Source organism: Ustilago hordei, assembly GCF_900519145.1.
Source record: "Ustilago hordei strain Uho2 genome assembly, contig: UHO2_contig_09, whole genome shotgun sequence".
NCBI classification, from domain to species: Eukaryota; Fungi; Basidiomycota; class Ustilaginomycetes; order Ustilaginales; family Ustilaginaceae; genus Ustilago; species Ustilago hordei.
Window position 1 is genome coordinate 739080 of NW_024545280.1, and position 17914 is coordinate 756993.

The 17914-nt window shown below is 52.1% G+C and overlaps 6 protein-coding genes and 1 non-coding gene across 7 annotated transcripts; 4 read left to right on the forward strand and 3 right to left on the reverse strand.

Annotated features, from left to right (window-relative positions):
* Positions 1-470: 470 nt before the first annotated feature.
* UHO2_04581 (uncharacterized protein) lies at positions 471-2909 on the forward strand (the record flags this gene model as incomplete). Its single annotated transcript, XM_041558573.1, has 1 exon — positions 471-2909. The coding sequence occupies one exon, from the start codon at positions 471-473 to the stop codon at positions 2907-2909; it is 2439 nt and encodes an 812-aa protein (XP_041414507.1).
* A 216-nt stretch (positions 2910-3125) lies between these two features.
* UHO2_04582 (uncharacterized protein) lies at positions 3126-4231 on the reverse strand (the record flags this gene model as incomplete). Its single annotated transcript, XM_041558574.1, has 2 exons — positions 3126-3143; positions 3272-4231. The coding sequence occupies 2 exons, from the start codon at positions 4229-4231 to the stop codon at positions 3126-3128; spliced, it is 978 nt and encodes a 325-aa protein (XP_041414508.1).
* A 368-nt stretch (positions 4232-4599) lies between these two features.
* Positions 4600-5211, reverse strand: UHO2_04583 (uncharacterized protein; the record flags this gene model as incomplete). The annotated part of the gene is made up of 1 exon (XM_041558575.1): positions 4600-5211. One exon carries the CDS (start codon positions 5209-5211, stop codon positions 4600-4602), a length of 612 nt encoding a protein of 203 aa, XP_041414509.1.
* A 2018-nt stretch (positions 5212-7229) lies between these two features.
* UHO2_04584 (uncharacterized protein) lies at positions 7230-10277 on the forward strand (the record flags this gene model as incomplete). Its single annotated transcript, XM_041558576.1, has 1 exon — positions 7230-10277. The coding sequence occupies one exon, from the start codon at positions 7230-7232 to the stop codon at positions 10275-10277; it is 3048 nt and encodes a 1015-aa protein (XP_041414510.1).
* A 1147-nt stretch (positions 10278-11424) lies between these two features.
* Positions 11425-14367, forward strand: UHO2_04585 (uncharacterized protein; the record flags this gene model as incomplete). Its single annotated transcript, XM_041558577.1, has 1 exon — positions 11425-14367. One exon carries the CDS (start codon positions 11425-11427, stop codon positions 14365-14367), a length of 2943 nt encoding a protein of 980 aa, XP_041414511.1.
* A 300-nt stretch (positions 14368-14667) lies between these two features.
* tRNA-Thr(AGT) lies at positions 14668-14739 on the reverse strand. The gene has a single exon. It is a non-coding gene; the product is annotated as a tRNA-Thr (tRNA).
* An 857-nt stretch (positions 14740-15596) lies between these two features.
* Positions 15597-17684, forward strand: UHO2_04586 (putative branching enzyme (be1); the record flags this gene model as incomplete). Its single annotated transcript, XM_041558578.1, has 1 exon — positions 15597-17684. The coding sequence occupies one exon, from the start codon at positions 15597-15599 to the stop codon at positions 17682-17684; it is 2088 nt and encodes a 695-aa protein (XP_041414512.1).
* Positions 17685-17914: the final 230 nt, after the last annotated feature.

Here is a 17914-nt window from a genome sequence, read left to right on the forward strand (position 1 = left end):
AACTGAATCTCCCTTTGTTTGAAAGCGTATGAATCGACAGACTGAGAGCGTGAAATCAACATGCAAATATGATGAGTACGAGATGTATGGTCGCTGCTGCCAGGCGTCGGTATGAGTGTTTTTTCTTTTGTGTTTGATAGACAGATGTCAGGGACGCCGCAGCGGTGAATGGCGACGCGAGATTTGGCCGAATTCGACAAGGAGCAAGCGAAAAAGGAAAAAAGAAAAAGGAAAAAAGAAAAAAGAAAAACCGGAAAGCGGAACTCGGAACTCGGAAGACCGATGCAATGCGGTCTCGGTTGCTTCCCCCGCGTCCTCAAACACTTGACTATCATCCATCATCATCTCTAACAACAATATCCGTGCTTCGAACCATCGCGGAACCTCAATTTCATCCTCATCCGACACATGCAACCAATCACGCACTCGAGCTTCACTTCAGCTCCCTCACCCCCTCTCATACGGGCACAATGAAATACCTACTCCAAGCAATCGAAGCAAAACGCTCCTCCGTCAAGCTCGCCGATTCCGAACTGCGCGACCTTCTCACCCAAGTCTGCAAAGGTCGTGATGAACGAGAAGAATTCCTCGAATCGATCGATCGAATCATTACCGAACTGAAAAACTACACCGAGCATTCCACCGCTTTCCTCTCCAAAGTTTCCAAGCGCGATGCACCGGACTACTACGACGTCATTAAGCATCCGATGGATTTGGGAACCATGCAGAAAAAAGTGAAAAGCGGACAGTATAAGACAAAGAAACAGTTTGCGGCGGATTTAGAGTTGATCTGGGAGAATTGTCTGACGTATAACAGCGATCCTAGTCATCCATTGAGGAGGAATGTGGCGTTTATGCGAAAAAAGGCGAATCATTTGTTGGAATTTATTGGCGAGAAGAGTGAGGTTAGGGATGTTTTAGGGCAGTGGGGTGCGAATGCGGGAAGCGGAAAGCGGATGAATGCGAATGGGGTGCCAGTGGAGGATGTTAGAGTTGATCAAGGCGTGGAGGGGAGAAAGGTGGGGAAGGATGGAAAGGAGCAGAGGAAGAGGAAGAAGAGGAGAGAGGGAGGAGGGGAGTTTGGGGATCAAGAAGCCTTTGTGAGGACATCGGCGGGGATGCTGAATTTTGCGAGGATTGATGCGGGGTTGAGTATGGTGGAGCAAGGTGCTGGGCCAAGTTCGAAGCCGATGATGACCGCACTAGCTAAGCAACCACTGGAAGCTATGGATAGCATTAAGGCGGATGCGGAGGAGGAAGAGCATGTGTTGAGTACGGTACTCTCTTCCATCTTCGCACCACCACCGCAGCGGGGGAAGGGCAAGGAGAAAGCTACGCCGGAACCTCGGTCGCAATCACAAGCGCAATCTCACGCTGCATCCATCACTACCGCTTCAACAACACCGCACGGAATCTCGCCCCTCGATGCATCAGCAGATTGGTTCACAGTCACCACTTCACAGCGACTCATGACTGGTGCTTTACCCTCCCTCCCCTCTTCCGACCGCGTTCCAGTTCAAGAAGCAGAAGACGAAGAAAGAGGTAGAGGGAAGAAACGGCGGAAAAAAGCATACCACCTAATCCCAGCCACCCATCGGAAAGGACTTCAGGGCAAAATAGCACGTAACATTCGAACCCTACACAAAGTTCAAGCAACCCATGCAAAGTTCCTCTCCCTAGCCCACTTTGTCGAGAACGAAGCACCGATCCCTGCATACCTCACTTCGATGAGTTCGGATGAGGAATCGGACTACCCTTCCGACCCTGAAGATGACGCTTCTTGGTCGCGTTTTGGGCAGATCCGAAATCCGTTCACCCGTATCTCGGCGGAGTCGGCGCGCGAGCATGCGTCTTACAACGTAAGGCTTATACTCGCACACCAGGGGTTCGAAGGTGGACATCGATCCGCGGTTGATGTGCTAACTGATACTCTGGGGGAGTTTTTAGGGAACATGGGTCGAATGTTGAGGCTGTATGCTGATAGGTACGCAACGAGCATGTCGGCGGAAGAAATGATCCTTCACACGCTCCAAGAGACCCAAGGAACCGACGTTGCTGGGCTGGAAAATTACATCAAGAACAACGTTGAACGGTACGGATCGAAAATGTCCGACTTACTCCGCAAACTCAGGTCGAGCTATCGAGAACAGTTTACCCTCTCCACCGAACGGGGTAGAGGAGTGATTGAAGATGAAGCATTGTTTGCGGATAATGGCGAGGCTTTGGTTGCGGGTAACTTTGCTGAAGATTTGGGAGATGATTACTTTGGGTTTAAAGAACTTGGATTGGATAGAGAGGTCGGGTTGAGTGGCTTGACTGTTCCCAGTAGACTGTTTTACGGGAGGGGGAAGAACTCAGCCCTGTTGGCTAGAGCAGGCGGGGAAAGTGCGGCAAAGGAGAACGTGCTTCCTTATCCACCACCTCCAGAATCAATACCGCTGGTTGCAAGTGCGATTGGAGACCAGATTGGCTTGTTGCAAGGATTCTATCAGGAGAAAATGCGAGAGCACAGACAGAGGACGAAACATGCTCAGGAACTCGCCATTGCCAAGGAAGCCCAAGAGGAAGAGAGAGTGGAGGAGGGTGAGGATGGGGAGAAGGAGGCAGAAGGCGAGGGTGAGATGAAAGATTGGGTTTTGCAAGCCAACACTCTTCCGGATCAAGAACAGGAGAAACAGAGATACAAAGTTCCTCCTACGGGTAAGATGCCCCGGAGGGTTATATGGACCACGGCAACCGAAAGAAAATGGTTGATTGATAGGGAGAGGGAGAAGTTGGACAGGGAGAAGGCGGAGCAGCAGGCGGCGGCGGCGGGGTTGAGTGGAGTGACGATGGCTGCAGGAGGTGCAGGGAGTGGTGCGGGAGGAGGTAGTAAAGGCAAGGTTAAGAAGAGCGGTATCACAGCTTGAGACCACATATAGTACTGTGGCCGCAAATAACACCGGAAGCTTGGGTTTTGGGCTGAACACAGATTGATATGGCACTTGGGAGCATGTGAAGATGAAGTGTGAAGAGCAAAGTTGCGAAAACAGACTCTCATTCGCATTCGACTGGCTCAGTCCAACTGCATGACAGTCTGCTACAAGCTTAGTTTGTGAAAGAGATCTGTAGAAATGCATCCTTGCTCAATCAGAAGCAGGCAACTATAGCATCAAACGCCGATCAAGTAAAAGAAAAAGAAAAAGAAAGGAGATGTCAGCTCTACAAGCACTCGTCAAATGGACAAGGTTGTCATATGGACAAGGTCGTCAAATGGACAAGGGGCACTTACTTTCTGCAATGCCGCACCATCGACCCTTATCCTGGCTCCGTTGGCAAATTGACTGTTTCTACTAGCCAGATACAAGACCGCACTGGCATGCTCTTCTTCCGGTTTACCACACCTGCCGATTGGGATATCTGCTCCGTTTGTGTGACTTAGCTTTCCATGACCTGTGGTTTCGTCTCTTCCTTCTGTACTGGTTAGGTCGCTTGGATAGAGACCTGGTTCGATGATGTTGGTTCGCAATCCGTGGTCGCAAAACATCGTCGACAGAATCTGACCCAGATGTGAGACGGCGGTTTTGGAGATGTTGTAGATGGGGTTCAGCAGTGGGACTTTTGCCCAAGCAGCGTTGGAAGAGATCAAGATTGTTTGAGAGAGATAGTCTGGCGAGGTTCCTGCTTTGAGGAGGGGTAGGAAAGCTAGAGCGGTAAGATAGTTTCCAGTGACATTGGTGTTCAGTATTGCGGCGCAGTCGGATTGGCTAAACGACCATAGCTCATCAACTATCTCGCCAAACTCCCTATCCTTTTCAGCCTGAGACTTTGGGTTTGGGACAGAGGGAGGATGTTGACCATAGGAACGGAGGAATTTCCCACCGATACCAGCATTACAGATCAATGTCTGAATACCTTTCTTCCCCTGCTGAGCCAGGTCGGTGGTGATAAACTCTCGAGCAGCAGTAAGTGACTCTTTGGATGTGATGTCAGCTTGAACAGCGACCAAGTCTCCAGACTTGCGGGAGGATGGGTCGGGAAGAAGAGAGTGGAACTGGGAAACAGTGGTGTCGAGAAGGGGTTTGCGTCGACCAAGGATGTAGACTAGCGCACCGTTGGATGCGAGCGCATGGGCGGCGTAGAGTCCAAGACCGGAGCTGCCGCCAGTGACGACTGCGACTAGGCCGGCGACGTCGAATAGGTTGGCTGATTGGAAGTGCGAGAGAGGATTGTTGTGTTGGTTTGAAGACATGTTTACGGTGTCGTTCAGGATGATTGACGTTGCGCACGATGGCGGTGAAGAAGAAGAAGAAGAAGAAGGAGGGGATGGGAGATGAAGGGGGAAGGAAGAGGGTGGGATGGCTACTAGGTCCGAGATGACCGACTTATTCGCCGTGCGTGCCGTGTACAGCGAGCAAGTATAGCATCATTTCGGGGCGAATAGGCTGGCCAGCAAGAACCAACTGACACCATACGAGAGAGTATAGTAGTGAGCATCAATATTGAACAGCACACAACATCAAATTAGCTCAGGAGACCATGATAATGGCAAATCGGCAATTCGAGTCAAATGGGGGATATCATTGAAAGTTAACTACAAACATTCTTAAGCTTGCGCACTTAGTGTTGAGGCTTGTAGACACCGCTAGCAAGCTGAATCTCCTGGCCGGTCAAGATGAGGAGCTTACCAGGGCTAGCAGTATGACCGCTGACTGCAGCCTTTGCCATCTGACCCAACTGTGCAAGCTTACCGTCAGCCTTGTAGATCCTGATCTCCTCAGGCTGGACATCGAGCAGCACAACACGAGGATCGTTGTGGTCACCAGTGTGCTTTCCATCCTTCTTGTCATCGAACCATGCATTCAAGCTGCTGCTCCAGTGCTTCTTGATCTTGGTAGGGTCACGGTTGATAACCGCCCTACCGGAGATGGAGATCCAGTCGGTGGTCTTGGGGTCAAAGTAAGCGACGTTGACTTGAGGGTCAGATTCAATATCGTCCGTCTTGCCAGAATCGGTGTTCATGTAGAAGGAGAAGACGAGACCTTCGGTGGTTGCAGGAGCCATGGCTCGAGAGGCAAGCTTGCCATCGGGAGAGCGAGAGGTGAGCATACCAGTGCCGATGTGCTTGGTGATCTCGAGGAGGGTGTCGATCTTTTGCTGGGGAGTGAGATCGGAGCCCTTGTGGGCGGCGCCCTGAGCGGTGGGGTCGTGAGCCTGAGTGTTGGTCGACATGATTGTTATGCTTTCCTGTGATAGTGTGAGAGCGGTATGTGGTCGTTGGTGTGGAGCGCAAGATGAGGTACAGGCTCAAGGTATAAGTATGCCTTGACACTCGAGAGTCACGGCGTTTAGGTGGAGGTCACGGTGTTTAGGTGGAGGAACACAGCAGACGTAGCAGAGGTGGGAAGCAGGGCGGAGAATCACATCATACCCAGCCCTGGCTTTGCGCTGCTCAAGGTGGAAGGACAGGCAGACTGGAAGATGGGCAGAGGGGCAGGGGGCAACACCTCGAAGCAGGGTGATCTCATAGTCCACACCGCCACGCGGTGTAGCAAACCAAAAAAAGATACTCTTGGCCTAGGCGATGGCGTCTCGATGAATCATAACTTCAGCAGCGGTCGAACTGCCGGATAGACAGACAGACAGACAGAGTCAGCTGTCAGATGCTCGGCTGCAGCTACGAGGAAGCAAGGCGGTTGTTCGGTCTTGTCAGACGTTTGGAAGTATGAGTAACGTCACTTTGACAGAAATCTTGGCTGCCGTCGAGCGAGCGTTGGCAGGCAAGTGATCTGAGCAGAATGTGGAGGCAGCTTATCGCGATCCCTTTTTAACAAGATCCCCGATTGCAATTTCTGCCGTGTGTTGTCAAGGTGTCGTGTTGTGAAGGTGTCGCGTTGTAGGTGTCGGACGCGTTGGCGACAACTCTCAAAATTGGTTACAGTCCCGACTGGACTCACTCGCACGAAAGGTAACTAAAAATTGTATATACATGAGGAACGGAGAAGCGGAACAATTCGATTGTTGAGTCCAGCAAGCCTTTTTGATGATCACGTGAAGCACTTGGAGAGAAAAACGGCCAAATTGCTAGACATGCCAGCACGCCAAAGCGGGGCGCGATTCTTGTCCTTTTTTCTTTTGTTTCCCTTTTGTTCCCCTTTTTGTGCTCGGCATCAAAGGAAGGGAAGGAAAGAAAGGACAGGACACTTTTTTGTCCGCCTCTCTCTCACTCTTGCTTGGCTTGGCAGGATCGCCGGGGTCCAACGTGAGCTATGAAGCAAGAGTTTTCTTTTTCTCTCTCGCTGGCCGCGTGTGACTGTCTCTCTTTGGACCCGAGTCTGCTGGTCCGTCTGCAGGTGGATTGATTGCAAAATTGGGTGTGATGGCCGCTCATATACATATGTGTGTGTGCGTGTGTGTGTGTGTGTGTGAGTGTGTGAGTGTGTGAGTGTGTGAGTGTGTGAGTGTGTGAGTGTGTGAGTGTGTGCTCGGTGATTATAGGGCATTGTCGCTGCACTGCCCCTCATGTTCAAATTTAGCGTGCACAGCAGCAGCGGCGGTGAAGCAGTCGAACTAAGCAAGGTCTACAGCAGCACATCGCCTCAGCTTTGATAGGTTTGCTTGCCATCAACACACGCTTCCTCGCTTGGCTTGGCTTGCTTCGGCCGTATCCACGTTAGAGAGCACTTTTTCATATCTCAGTCTTGCTCCTGTCTCCATCCACCATCTCGAAACTTCATTTCGACTCAAGCCGCCTTAACCTCACTCCAGTCCGAACCCCTTTTCATAGTCGCAGACAGCCTGGACGGATTTACACGCTACCAATCACCGAACTCTCATCCAACCTCGGCCATCACGATCCAGCATCAGTGATTGATCGCCATCCCACCTCATCTGCCACGGCCAAAGCAACGTCGTCATCACTGCCAGTGCACGTCCTCGCCGCCTTCACGTCACTCTTCGCACCATTCGCTCACGACGGAAAGAGCGATAAGGAAGGATCTTGGATAGCACACGCCATCTGCACCTTCTTCTGGATCTGCACCTTCTTCTGGACTTGCACCTTCTTCTGGATCTTTACAGTGCGATCATTCAAGGTCACACCAACAGCTTAAGCTATCAACTGCTGATATTGCACACTGCATTTTCTCACGCCATCGTCGGGCGCAGCCGAAAGCTGAAACATCTCATCGGCTCTTCCGAAAACTTGACAGAGGCAGACGATCCCGTAGCAACAGCGACAGTTCGCCATGATGCCCATGCAGCCCCCGCCTCAGCCACCCCACCAACACTTCAACCCGAACGCAATGTCGCCACCTCCGAATATGAATGGCATCGACGCTGCTAGCAGAGGAATGGCATCCTCTCGTTACTCTCCCTCTTCAAACGGATCTGCGATGGCCTTCCATCCACCCAACCGTGTTGGATCTCACGAATCTTATTCAAACTCGCTTCCACCAACATCGCCGCAAGGAGCTCCTTCTATTCAGCTTCAGGATGCTCCTGCTTCCAGTCCGCGCTTCGTCTCAAATAACATCAGCAATCAGGACGCTTCCTTTGGTTCCTCTGTAACCTCGTCACAACCATCCGGCTCGAGATATCGTCGCATACGCCCAGACACGGAAGAGATCAAGCGTGTCGGTCGCTCTCACTATGTCGAGCTTCTTGGCTTCCTCCGAAGTCATCTCGCCAAGGTTGAACAGACAGCACCAAGATCCAATGCTCGCGAAAAGCTCACTCGTCTTAGCAAGCAACAGTTTACCGAGCTCTCCACTGATGTCTATGATGAGCTCGTGCGACGCCAGAACAATGCAAAGAACGGCAACAGCCAACCCTTCCTTGCGGTGCGCGATGAGTTCCACCCGAAAAGGAATCAGGCTAGACAAAAGCTTGCAACGCTGCCAAAGAACCGATTCAAGGATCTGGCCTCCGACGTCTTCTTTGAGCTCGAGCGAAGATTCCCCGAACTCAAGCAAGAGTTTCGTCCCGAAGCTATCGCCCGTGACAAAGCGCGAGAGCAGCAGATGCGAGACGAGGCAGAAGCGGTATTGCAACGCAAAGACTCGATCGGTCAACCACAGCCCTCCACCTCGGACCGCATCGTTCCTGCCAAGAGCACACTCGTCGAAGAAGACATCACCGTGCCATACTCGGTTAGCGGATCCAAAGCGGCTGATCGCAGCCTCGACAACATCTCGGAACGCGTTTCCTCACCCTTGCGCGACTCGATGGGATCCAATGGCGCCAACGGCATCGCAGACAATCGCAGCACCATGTATAGTCAAGCAAGCAGCATTGGTACGGGCTTCTTTAACGGCTATACAGCTGGTAGCATTGCAAGCCCCAGCTTGGGACGATCCAGTGCCTTCGAGACGGATGCATCATCTGCTATGATGGAAAAAATGCGGTCCGATTACGAGCTTCGCATCGCCAAGCTGCAACAGCAAGTCAGCTCACTCGAGTCTCAGGTTGCTGAAGCTGCGCCGCGCGCACGCAAAGCCGATGAGCTGGCTGGTCGCAACGAAGAGCTCAACAAACAGCTAACACAGCTGCGCAACGAGCTCCAAGAGGCAAAGCAGAAGCACCAAGATGATCGCCAACGTCATCGCGCTTTCACCACAGAGAAGCAATCCGAGATCGAGTCAATCAGGAGAGAGTTGCAGCAGAAGGCCGAGATCGCTGGACAGGCCGACTTTGAAGCATTGCAAAAGGAGCATGCACAGCAAGCCGAGGTGGTGAGCGAACTCAAGCAGGAAGTGAGCAATCTCTTGGAGGAGCTTCGTGGTCTCTCAGCGCGCAACGACGAGATGCAGGCGGATAGGGACAACGACGTGACCGTCATCAAGGACTTGAATGCACAGATGGCCAACTACAAGCGACTCTATGAGACAGCCAAGACAGAACTGCGCAATCTCAAAGCCACATCGCAGCTGTACGTTCAGCCGCCAAAAGCAGATGGCTTCTTGCCAGCTTCGGACAAGGGTGCGATTGCCGATGTCAACCTCACAGCGTTCCAGAGCTCGATCGATGAGCTGTTGGCAGCGGCGCGATCCAAGACGCCAGGCAACGTGCTTTTGTCGATGAAGACAGTCGTGCTGGCAACAACGCTGGTGACGGACGATGTTTCCAAGTACGAACAGATCCCTGCCAACCTGGCTGAGTTGTCGCCCGAAGAGCAGGAAGAGCTGATGGCACTCAAGTCCAAATGCTCGGCAACACTCAACAACCTGATGACTGCATGCCGCAACCACGCCTCTTCGCATGGACTCTCACCGGTCAGCTTGTTGGACGCCGCTGCAAGCCATGTCTCTGCTACAATTGTCGATTTGGTCAAGCTGCTCAAAGTGCGTAAGGCGAGCAAGATCGAAACGGACGAATTTCAGGCGACGTTCGGCGAGGTTTCGGTAGCAGCACGACTGAAGCCGTTGCATATCAACGCACAGTCAGCCAACCGTGAGGCAAGCGCAACTTTGTCGCCCAACACGGCCAACTCGTACAGCTTTGCGAGTCTCAATCCTAGCTCGGCGGCTGGCGACGACCGCTTCTCGCCGCGCATCCGCAACAGTCCTACCATGGGTCGATACTCGCCCATCGGGTACAAAGCCGAGACGATCCGTAAGGACTCGAGCGGTGAGAACGAGTGGCGCAGTCGAACGACCTCGATCTCTTCGTTGGCAAGTGTCAACGCAAGCACACCAAGCATGGCAGCGATGGCCGAGATGCGCAACTCGCACGGTGCCAAACGCTTGATGGCGGATGCTAAGCCCACAGCAGCGATTGAAGGTGTCAATGGCATGTTGCCACGCAGCGGAGCAGCATCGCCATCTGCTCGAACGTCGGACAGCCAAGTGCAGCGATCCGAAACGTACGACAGCCTTGACACGACCACCTCTGCGAGCGGAAGCGGATTCGAGAGCCAGAACGGTGAAGAGAACTGGTCAGAACTGCGCAACTACATTGAAGTGCAAACCGAGGCTATCGTGCACTCGATCCAAGCCCTTCTCTCTGCCATCCGCGAGGGAGCGCAGGGTGTGCAGCTCAGCGAGAACCTCACTCAGATCACTACCATCGTTTCATCGATTGTAGCCATCTCGAAGGGCAACTTGCCAGCCAAGAGCAGGAGCGAGGGAGAGAGGATTTTGGACCAGTTGACGGACAACTGCGAGAAGCTGAGCGAGATGCAAGGACAGGAAGCATTTGACAAGAGCACCAAGTCGACGATGGCTAGCGCATCTTACGGCGTTGCAAAGGGATTGAAGGCGCTCAATGTGCTGTTCAATGATGCTGATCTTTTGCAGTAGACTGGCTGGCTTTCACTTTGTAGGATGCTAATGGGCAGTAGCAATGATAGGCCCGCTGTCACACGCTTCCAACAGCGTTTTGTTTGCTGTGAAGCCTGTCTGTCTGAATTTGTGTCGACGCTGTTTGACATGAACACCGGAGCTGGGACGAGCGCAAGGGCCGAGTGCGAGCAAGTCTATGCTTGTCCAAGCCTCGACGCTGAAAGGATGTTGGCAATCGCTCGGTTTGCAATCGGGACGCAGGCTGCAAGGCTCCGTTTGACCGCCAGCAAAGAGAGGTCCTCAGCCTGCAGCCTTGACCCTAGCCAGAAAATCGGGCCATATGAAGTTAATCGAGAATAAATTTACCAACCCATAAAACGCTTTTCTGGAGAGTGACGTCGCGATGGTCAGTCCTTACGCTTGCGCCTCGCAACAAGGGGTTGGGTGGGGGAAAAGAAAAAAAGAAAAGAAAAAAAGAAAAGAAAAGAAAAAAGAAAAGAAAAGAAAAAAGAAAAGAAAAGAAAAAAGAAAAGAAAAGAAAAAAAAGAAAAGAAAAGAAAAAAAGAAAAGAAAAGAAAAAAGAAAAGTAAAAAGTAAGAGGACAGTAGTCTCGTTCAAAGCGAGAGAAGAAGGCTTACGTTGCGAAAATGGAGGAAATGCGGTTAGGCGACTTTCTCTCCTCCTTGGCTGTTGCCAGAGAACAGACTTACGCTTAGCTTTTTCACACCCCATTGCGCACACACTTGGCACTGTCGCTTCCTCCGAAAGACACAGAGCCACAGAAATTGGAATAAGAGATGCGGAATGAAGCCGAACTGTCAATCTGCCCCGAAAATACAGTTGTCGGATGATCCGCTGAAAGTGTTTGTCTGATTTACTCGAGCATTGTATCGTGGGAAAATGTGAGAGCGAGTTGCGTGTGGTGACCGCAATTGACGGCTCCTCAGCCTCCACTCAGCCAACTGACGACAATAGCCAAAGCCTCCAACCAAAGCAAGGACCAACACTTGCCAGTCTCTCCTCTTCTCTTGGCCATTTGCACCCTCTTGGCCTCGACATTCCTTCCGACACCACCACCACGACACCACCACCACGACACCACCACGAGACCTGATCGATCACTACCTTCTGCTGACCTTCGAGCAGCATGACCCCCCTAGCAAACATGGCACCTCAAAGAGATTTCATTCTCTTTGACGATCCCGCTCCGTCGACAGCAAGCCGCGACAATGCCTTGTCACCACCATCTTCCCACAGCAAAGAACTTCTTGGCATCGGCTCCTTTAGCAAGCATCGCTCGCCCAGACAATCCCCAGCTCTAGACGATGTAGCAACTCCATTACCAGATACACTCGATCAAGTCGGCGGTCCTAGACGCAAACGACACAGAAGTCAAGCCTATCCTCCCTTGGCGCCACTCCCACGGTCCAGCTGCCAAGGTACCAGCGACTCTTCCGCTCAAGCATCCAACCAGCGTCTCACACCTCCTCATCCGCCCAGCGGCAGTCTTGGTCCACCGATGCATGATCTTAGCCTAGCTGATTCTACGCCAGCTTGCAAGTATCATCCCAATCCTCCTCCACCTGCCCTCACCTCGCTTGCTTCGGCTGGCATGACTCTCGAGCAACAAGAACGAGTCAAGGCACAGATCCGTGCAGAGCTTGCTGGTGTCGACACTCGTGCTTTCAAAGGTCCATTGCGAGACATTCTCCAGAAACAGCACTACACCCCTCGTCCAACTGACATGCAGACAAGCCCGCTCTCAGCATCATCTGATCCTATGCAAGCAGGTGTCGCACCTTCTTTCGCCCTCTTTCCTGACTATGATCTCGGTGATCAGTCTCAGCGTCGGTCAAGTCAGATACCCAGCAAGGAGCCAGAGCAAGAGCGCACCCCTGATCAAGAGATGCCACCTCTTCACCATCGCAGCAGCGCCGACTTGCGCACACGCAGCAGTACCTTTGACAACGGCTTTGCCGCCAACTCTTACCCACCTGCCCGTCACTCGCAGAACTATTTGCCGGACTGGGCTCGTCAGTCGCAATCCACCCAGGGCTCTCAGATCGCCTACTCGCATCACCACCACCAGCAGCAACAGCAGTCGCAACAGCAGTCCCCGCAATCGCAACACTCTCAGCAACAACGACCCAGCATGCCTCCACCCGCCATGTCGCAGAGTCAACTTGCTCAACGAGGAGGTCCCGTATCCATGGCTTCGACAGAGACTTACGGTGCTCCTGTCAGCAGCTATCCGCCAGATAGGCGGCGCCCTTTGAAGCGAGAGTCGAGCGGCCTCACTGTCAGTCCACAAGAGGCATTCTTGGATTATGATGATGTCGAGAATGCCTTGTCGCATTCCGGCCTTGGCAAGATGCCTAGCCTGTTTGCAAGTGTACCGCCTGGCTTGTCGGATGCAAAAGATGGTTCAGCAAGCTATTCGGCAGGGCATACCGGCACTAATACCCCTCGAATGGGATCACAGCAGAATGTGACGCCAGCACGATCCTCGACCGGTGACGCCGCCGCTGCCTATGCTGCTCGACCTGTCCCCATGAGCCGCAACGATACAGCACGACCGCATCACTACCAGCAGAAACGACCAGGCCCCAGTGTTCACCAAAGTCCTCCCAATGGTCGCTCGCCGTATCCGAACCATAGCGATGGACGTGGATCCGTTAGCCAAGAGTCGGGCTCCCAAAGCAGTCTCTTCAGCCCCGCTGACAGTGGTGATACAATCTCGACCGACGACGACGAGGACGAGAGGCCTTACTACCCTCCTAACATGAAGCCAAGCATGATCCGAGGCGGACCAAGCAGTCTCTACTTGAACTATCCCGTCAAGGCAGATGGCAGTCGTGCCTCTGCTTCTCCTGCGATCCCACCTCGACCTCAGTTGGGTAAGGAGCGCACTTCAAGCACTGGAAGCAGTACATGGTCGCATGTCCGCAATGAGCCATGGGCATTCCGACAGACACACACGAACCAGCCTCGCTTCTCGGACGTATCTGCTTCGAGCAGTGATTCGGAGGATGATCGTTCTGGCAGGAGGAGTGCTTATAGTCAAAGTGCCGAATACCAAGCACGACATGGTCATCCACACGCTTCCCATCCTCATCCTCATCACAGTCAGCATCACCGACACAATGATCATCACCACCAGCACCCGCATCAGCAGCAGCCCTACGGTCAGCCCAACGGCGGTTACCCTCATTCTCGCTATTCTTCGCAGCTGGACCCACGATCGGCTCAGACCCAAAGGCCAAGTCTAGGTCAGCATCAGTCCTCGTCTGAGTCGGTAGATGACACTAGCGATCGCAGCAGTAGACCTTATGTGCCCCTGTCAAGGCAACACATGCCTGGTGCGATGGGTGGATACGGATACATCCCAGGCAGTCAGGAGAGTGGCCTGAGTGTTGCTCCGCCCGGCGGTGGAGTTGGTGGTATGGGTGGCAGTCAAGATGAAGGAAGCATCTCGCCTAGCATCAGGTCGAGTGCTCAGACCAGCGAACGCAAGTTACAACAAGAGGTCGGAGCACCACCGCCTTTGCTTGCCGCCACTCGACAACCTGCACCCATCCGACCCGCCGCTCCGATCACACCTGCTACACCAGACTTGCCCATTAAGGAGGACCGAGTCGAAGCCAGAGGAGAAGAAGAACCATCCGAAACAGGCAACTCTGGTTCAGCAAACAGCAACGAATCTGACTACGAAGACAACTCGCCTGACTCCACCACCAAGAAAACTGCTCCTCCCAAAACTAAATCCACCAAACCCAGCGTACAGAAAGCTGCAGCTGCACCAGCCGCCGCCGATGGAACCACAAAGTGCGACTACGTCAGCCCTGTCACTGGTGTCGCTTGTCAAACTGCTTTCCATCGACCGTACGATCTTGCTAGACATAGGGAAACAATTCATGCGAGAGAGGAGGCAGGCTTTATGAGAGAAGGGAAGTTGAAGTTGGAAGATTGTATAGTGTTGGGTAAAGAGGTTGATCCGAAGAAAAGTACAGCTGTTGTCGAGTGGAAGTGTAAGTCTTGTGGTGCTAATTTCTCCAGGAAGGACGCTATGTTGAGACACGAGAGGTTGAGGCATAATGGTGCCAAGTAAGCAACTATCGTTCAATGGACAACATCGCTCTCTTTGTACTTTTACATACCGGTGTCATCATGGAAACTTTCAAATCGGCTCTTGCGACTGTTTCTCTGAGCGGCTCAACATGACGCTTCGAAGCAAGGATTTGTGTACGAGAATGGGCATGCAAGATGTCAAGAGAAAGGGGAAGCAAGAGAGACAGACATGAGATGCGAAAAGAAAAGGAAAAAAAAAAAAAAAAGAAAAAAAAGAAAAAAAAAGAAAGAAAAAAAAAAACGAAAAAGGGAAAAGGGAAAAGAGGGAGCAACTTGTGCCTGCCTCCTAGCCGACTCGAACGACTGACCTCTTCATTACTAGTGAAGTGCTCTACCGCTGAGCTAAGGAGGCTGATGTATACCAACGAGCTTACATTGCGTTTATATACACACACCTTCCATGCCATCGATTCTGTATTCGTTCGAAGGCATATCTGCAAGGAACCTCGCCCACCTCGCGACGTCTTTCTAGCGATGCTGCAATTGCTGAAGCCCTTGAGTGACATTCGGAACAGTCTCGGCTGAATCCAAGCATCGCGAAGGCCGTGTTTGGGTGCACAGAAGAAGACGGGGAAAGACAAAAAGATTTCGACCTGTGATGCGAAGATGATCGATTAGAGGGCCTCGTCGAATAGAGAACACAAGGAAAGACTTGCCCTTGTTGCTCGCTTGTTGGGGAAGCGGGTTCAAACTTTTCCACGTCAGAAAGCCAAGCACAGCGTAAAGGGGACAGAGGCAAACCAGAGAGGAACGGCGAATCTCTGTAGTAGTGACTGGGTGCGAGTGAGTGAGCAGCGTGTCAGAAACTGTCCGTCTGGATGCGGGGGCCCAGAATGCCAACTCTTGCACTCAGAGCAGTAGTACAGTAGTAGTACCAGTAGTACAGTAGTACAGTAGATCAGCTTGGCGTTTGTAAGTCTGCAGCCTGTCGCTCTTGTCGATGAAACTTCAGAAGGTGGATGGAAAGAAGCGAAGCACGAGCCATCTTTTTGTGCAAAATACCATTGTCTTCCTCCACAGCCTGCTATATACTCTAGGGTGGCAACGAGCAGAGAGTCGACATCTAGCTGATCCCCAGACCCCCCCCCCCCCCCCTAACTTGCTTCCTCCTCCTTTATGTGTTTTGAACCATTCTCATCAAGGTAACTCTATCACAAACACACCCTTTCAATAGCACACCCTTTCAATAGCACACAGACCTCCGTCATCATGGCAGCTGCCAACACTGCCGCCCCGGCGCCGATCGACTACACCAAAGCCACCGACGGCACTGGTGTCATCGGTGGTGATCCATGGCTTGAACCCTTCGCTGGCGCCCTTCGCGAGCGATACTCTTTCTACTCCTCCTGGCTTTCCAAGATCGCCTCCACCGAAGGCGGTTTGGAAGACTTCTCCCGATCCTACCTCAAGATGGGATTCCAAATCGACCCCGAAAGCCAATCGGTAAGCTACACAGAATGGGCACCGAACGCTGTGGAAGCCTCCCTCATCGGTGACTTTAACAACTGGTCTCGCGACTCGCACAAGATGAACAAAGATGACTTTGGTAAATGGCACGTTACTATCCCTCCCATCAAGTCTGGTCAATGTGCTATCCCCCACGATTCCAAGGTTAAGATCTCCATGGTCCTCCCCTCGGGTGAGAGAATCGAGAGGCTTCCTACTTGGATTCTTCGCGTTACCCAGGATCTGAAGGTCAGCCCCGTTTACGACGCTAGATTCTGGAACCCACCAGCAAACCAACGCTACAGGATCAAACACAAAGCTCCTCCCAAACCAACCAACATCAAAGTGTACGAAGCCCACGTTGGTATTGCTACCCCTGAAGCTCGCGTTGGTCAGTTCAAAGAGTTCACCAAAAACCTTCTTCCCCGAATCAAAGAGCTCGGCTATAACACCATCCAGCTGATGGCGATTCAAGAGCACGCGTACTACGCTTCGTTCGGTTACCAGGTTACCAACTTTTTCGCTGCTTCTTCTCGATACGGCAATCCTGAAGACCTCAAGGAGCTCATCGACGTCGCTCATTCCCTGGGTATTACCGTATTGCTGGACATTGTCCACTCTCACGCATGCAAGAACGTGCTTGACGGATTGAACATGTTTGACGGTACCGACCATCTTTACTTTCACGAAGGCGCCAAGGGAAGACACCAACTCTGGGATTCTCGCTTGTTCAACTACGGACATCACGAGGTCCTTCGTTTCCTCTTGAGCAACTGTTTGTTCTGGATGCAAGAGTACGGATTTGACGGCTTCCGTTTTGATGGTGTAACCTCGATGCTTTACACTCATCATGGTATCGGAACTGGATTCTCGGGTGGTTATCACGAGTATTTCGGTCCCTCGGTTGACCTTGAGGCAGTGGTATACCTTATGTTGGCCAACGATTTGATTCACAAGGTCAATCCTAACGCGATTACGATTGCAGAAGATGTGAGTGGAATGCCTGCACTTTGCAGGCCTGTTAGTGAAGGAGGCCTTGGATTCGACTACCGTCTCTCGATGGCCGTTCCTGATATGTGGATCAAGTTGTTGAAGGAGAAGAGAGATGAAGATTGGGATTTCGCAAACATCTGTTTCACCCTTACCAACCGTCGTCATCTGGAAAAGTCGATTGCTTATGCCGAATCGCACGATCAGGCTTTGGTCGGTGACAAGACGCTAGCGTTCTGGTTGATGGATAAAGAGATGTACACCAACATGTCTGATCTTACGCAACGCACTCAGGTGATCGATAGAGGTCTAGCTTTCCACAAGATGATCCGTCTCATCACTCACGCTTTGGGTGGTGAAGGATATCTCAACTTTATCGGAAACGAGTTTGGCCATCCAGAGTGGTTGGACTTCCCTCGTGAAGGCAACGCAAACTCTTTCCACTACGCTAGACGACAGTTCAACCTGGTCGACGACCCCCTCCTTCGCTACAAGTACCTCTATGCCTTCGATGCAGCCATGAACAACGCCGAGGAGAAGCACAAGTGGCTTGCTGCACCTCAAGCCTACATCTCGCTCAAACACGAGAGCGATAGAGTCATAGCATTCGAGCGCGCTGGATTGCTGTTCGTATTCAACTGGCACGCAAACACCAGCTTCACCGACTACAGGATTGGTGTCGACGTTGCAGGAAAGTACAAGGTGTTGTTGGATAGCGATGCAAACGAGTTGGGCGGTCATGGCAGAGTGCATCACAGTACCGAGTATTTCACGACGGATATGCAGTGGAACGGTAGAAGAAACTTTGTTCAACTGTACTTGCCTAGTAGAAGCGCTATTGTACTTTACAAGGCTGATTGAAGCACAACTCTCAACCCGGACTTGACTCTGTATATACTGTAGCTGTTCTTCATTCAATAGCACCACAACATGTTTTCCTCAGTAAGATCAGAAGGACTACCAAAGCATTCCTACCCTGCCTCCTGTCGTGCAATTGGGTTGAGTTTCTTGCTACTACCTTCGTACCTTGCCCCAAAAGGACAAAGATCGCCAAATTGATGGGGAAAAGCGCCGAACACCCAGATGGTTGA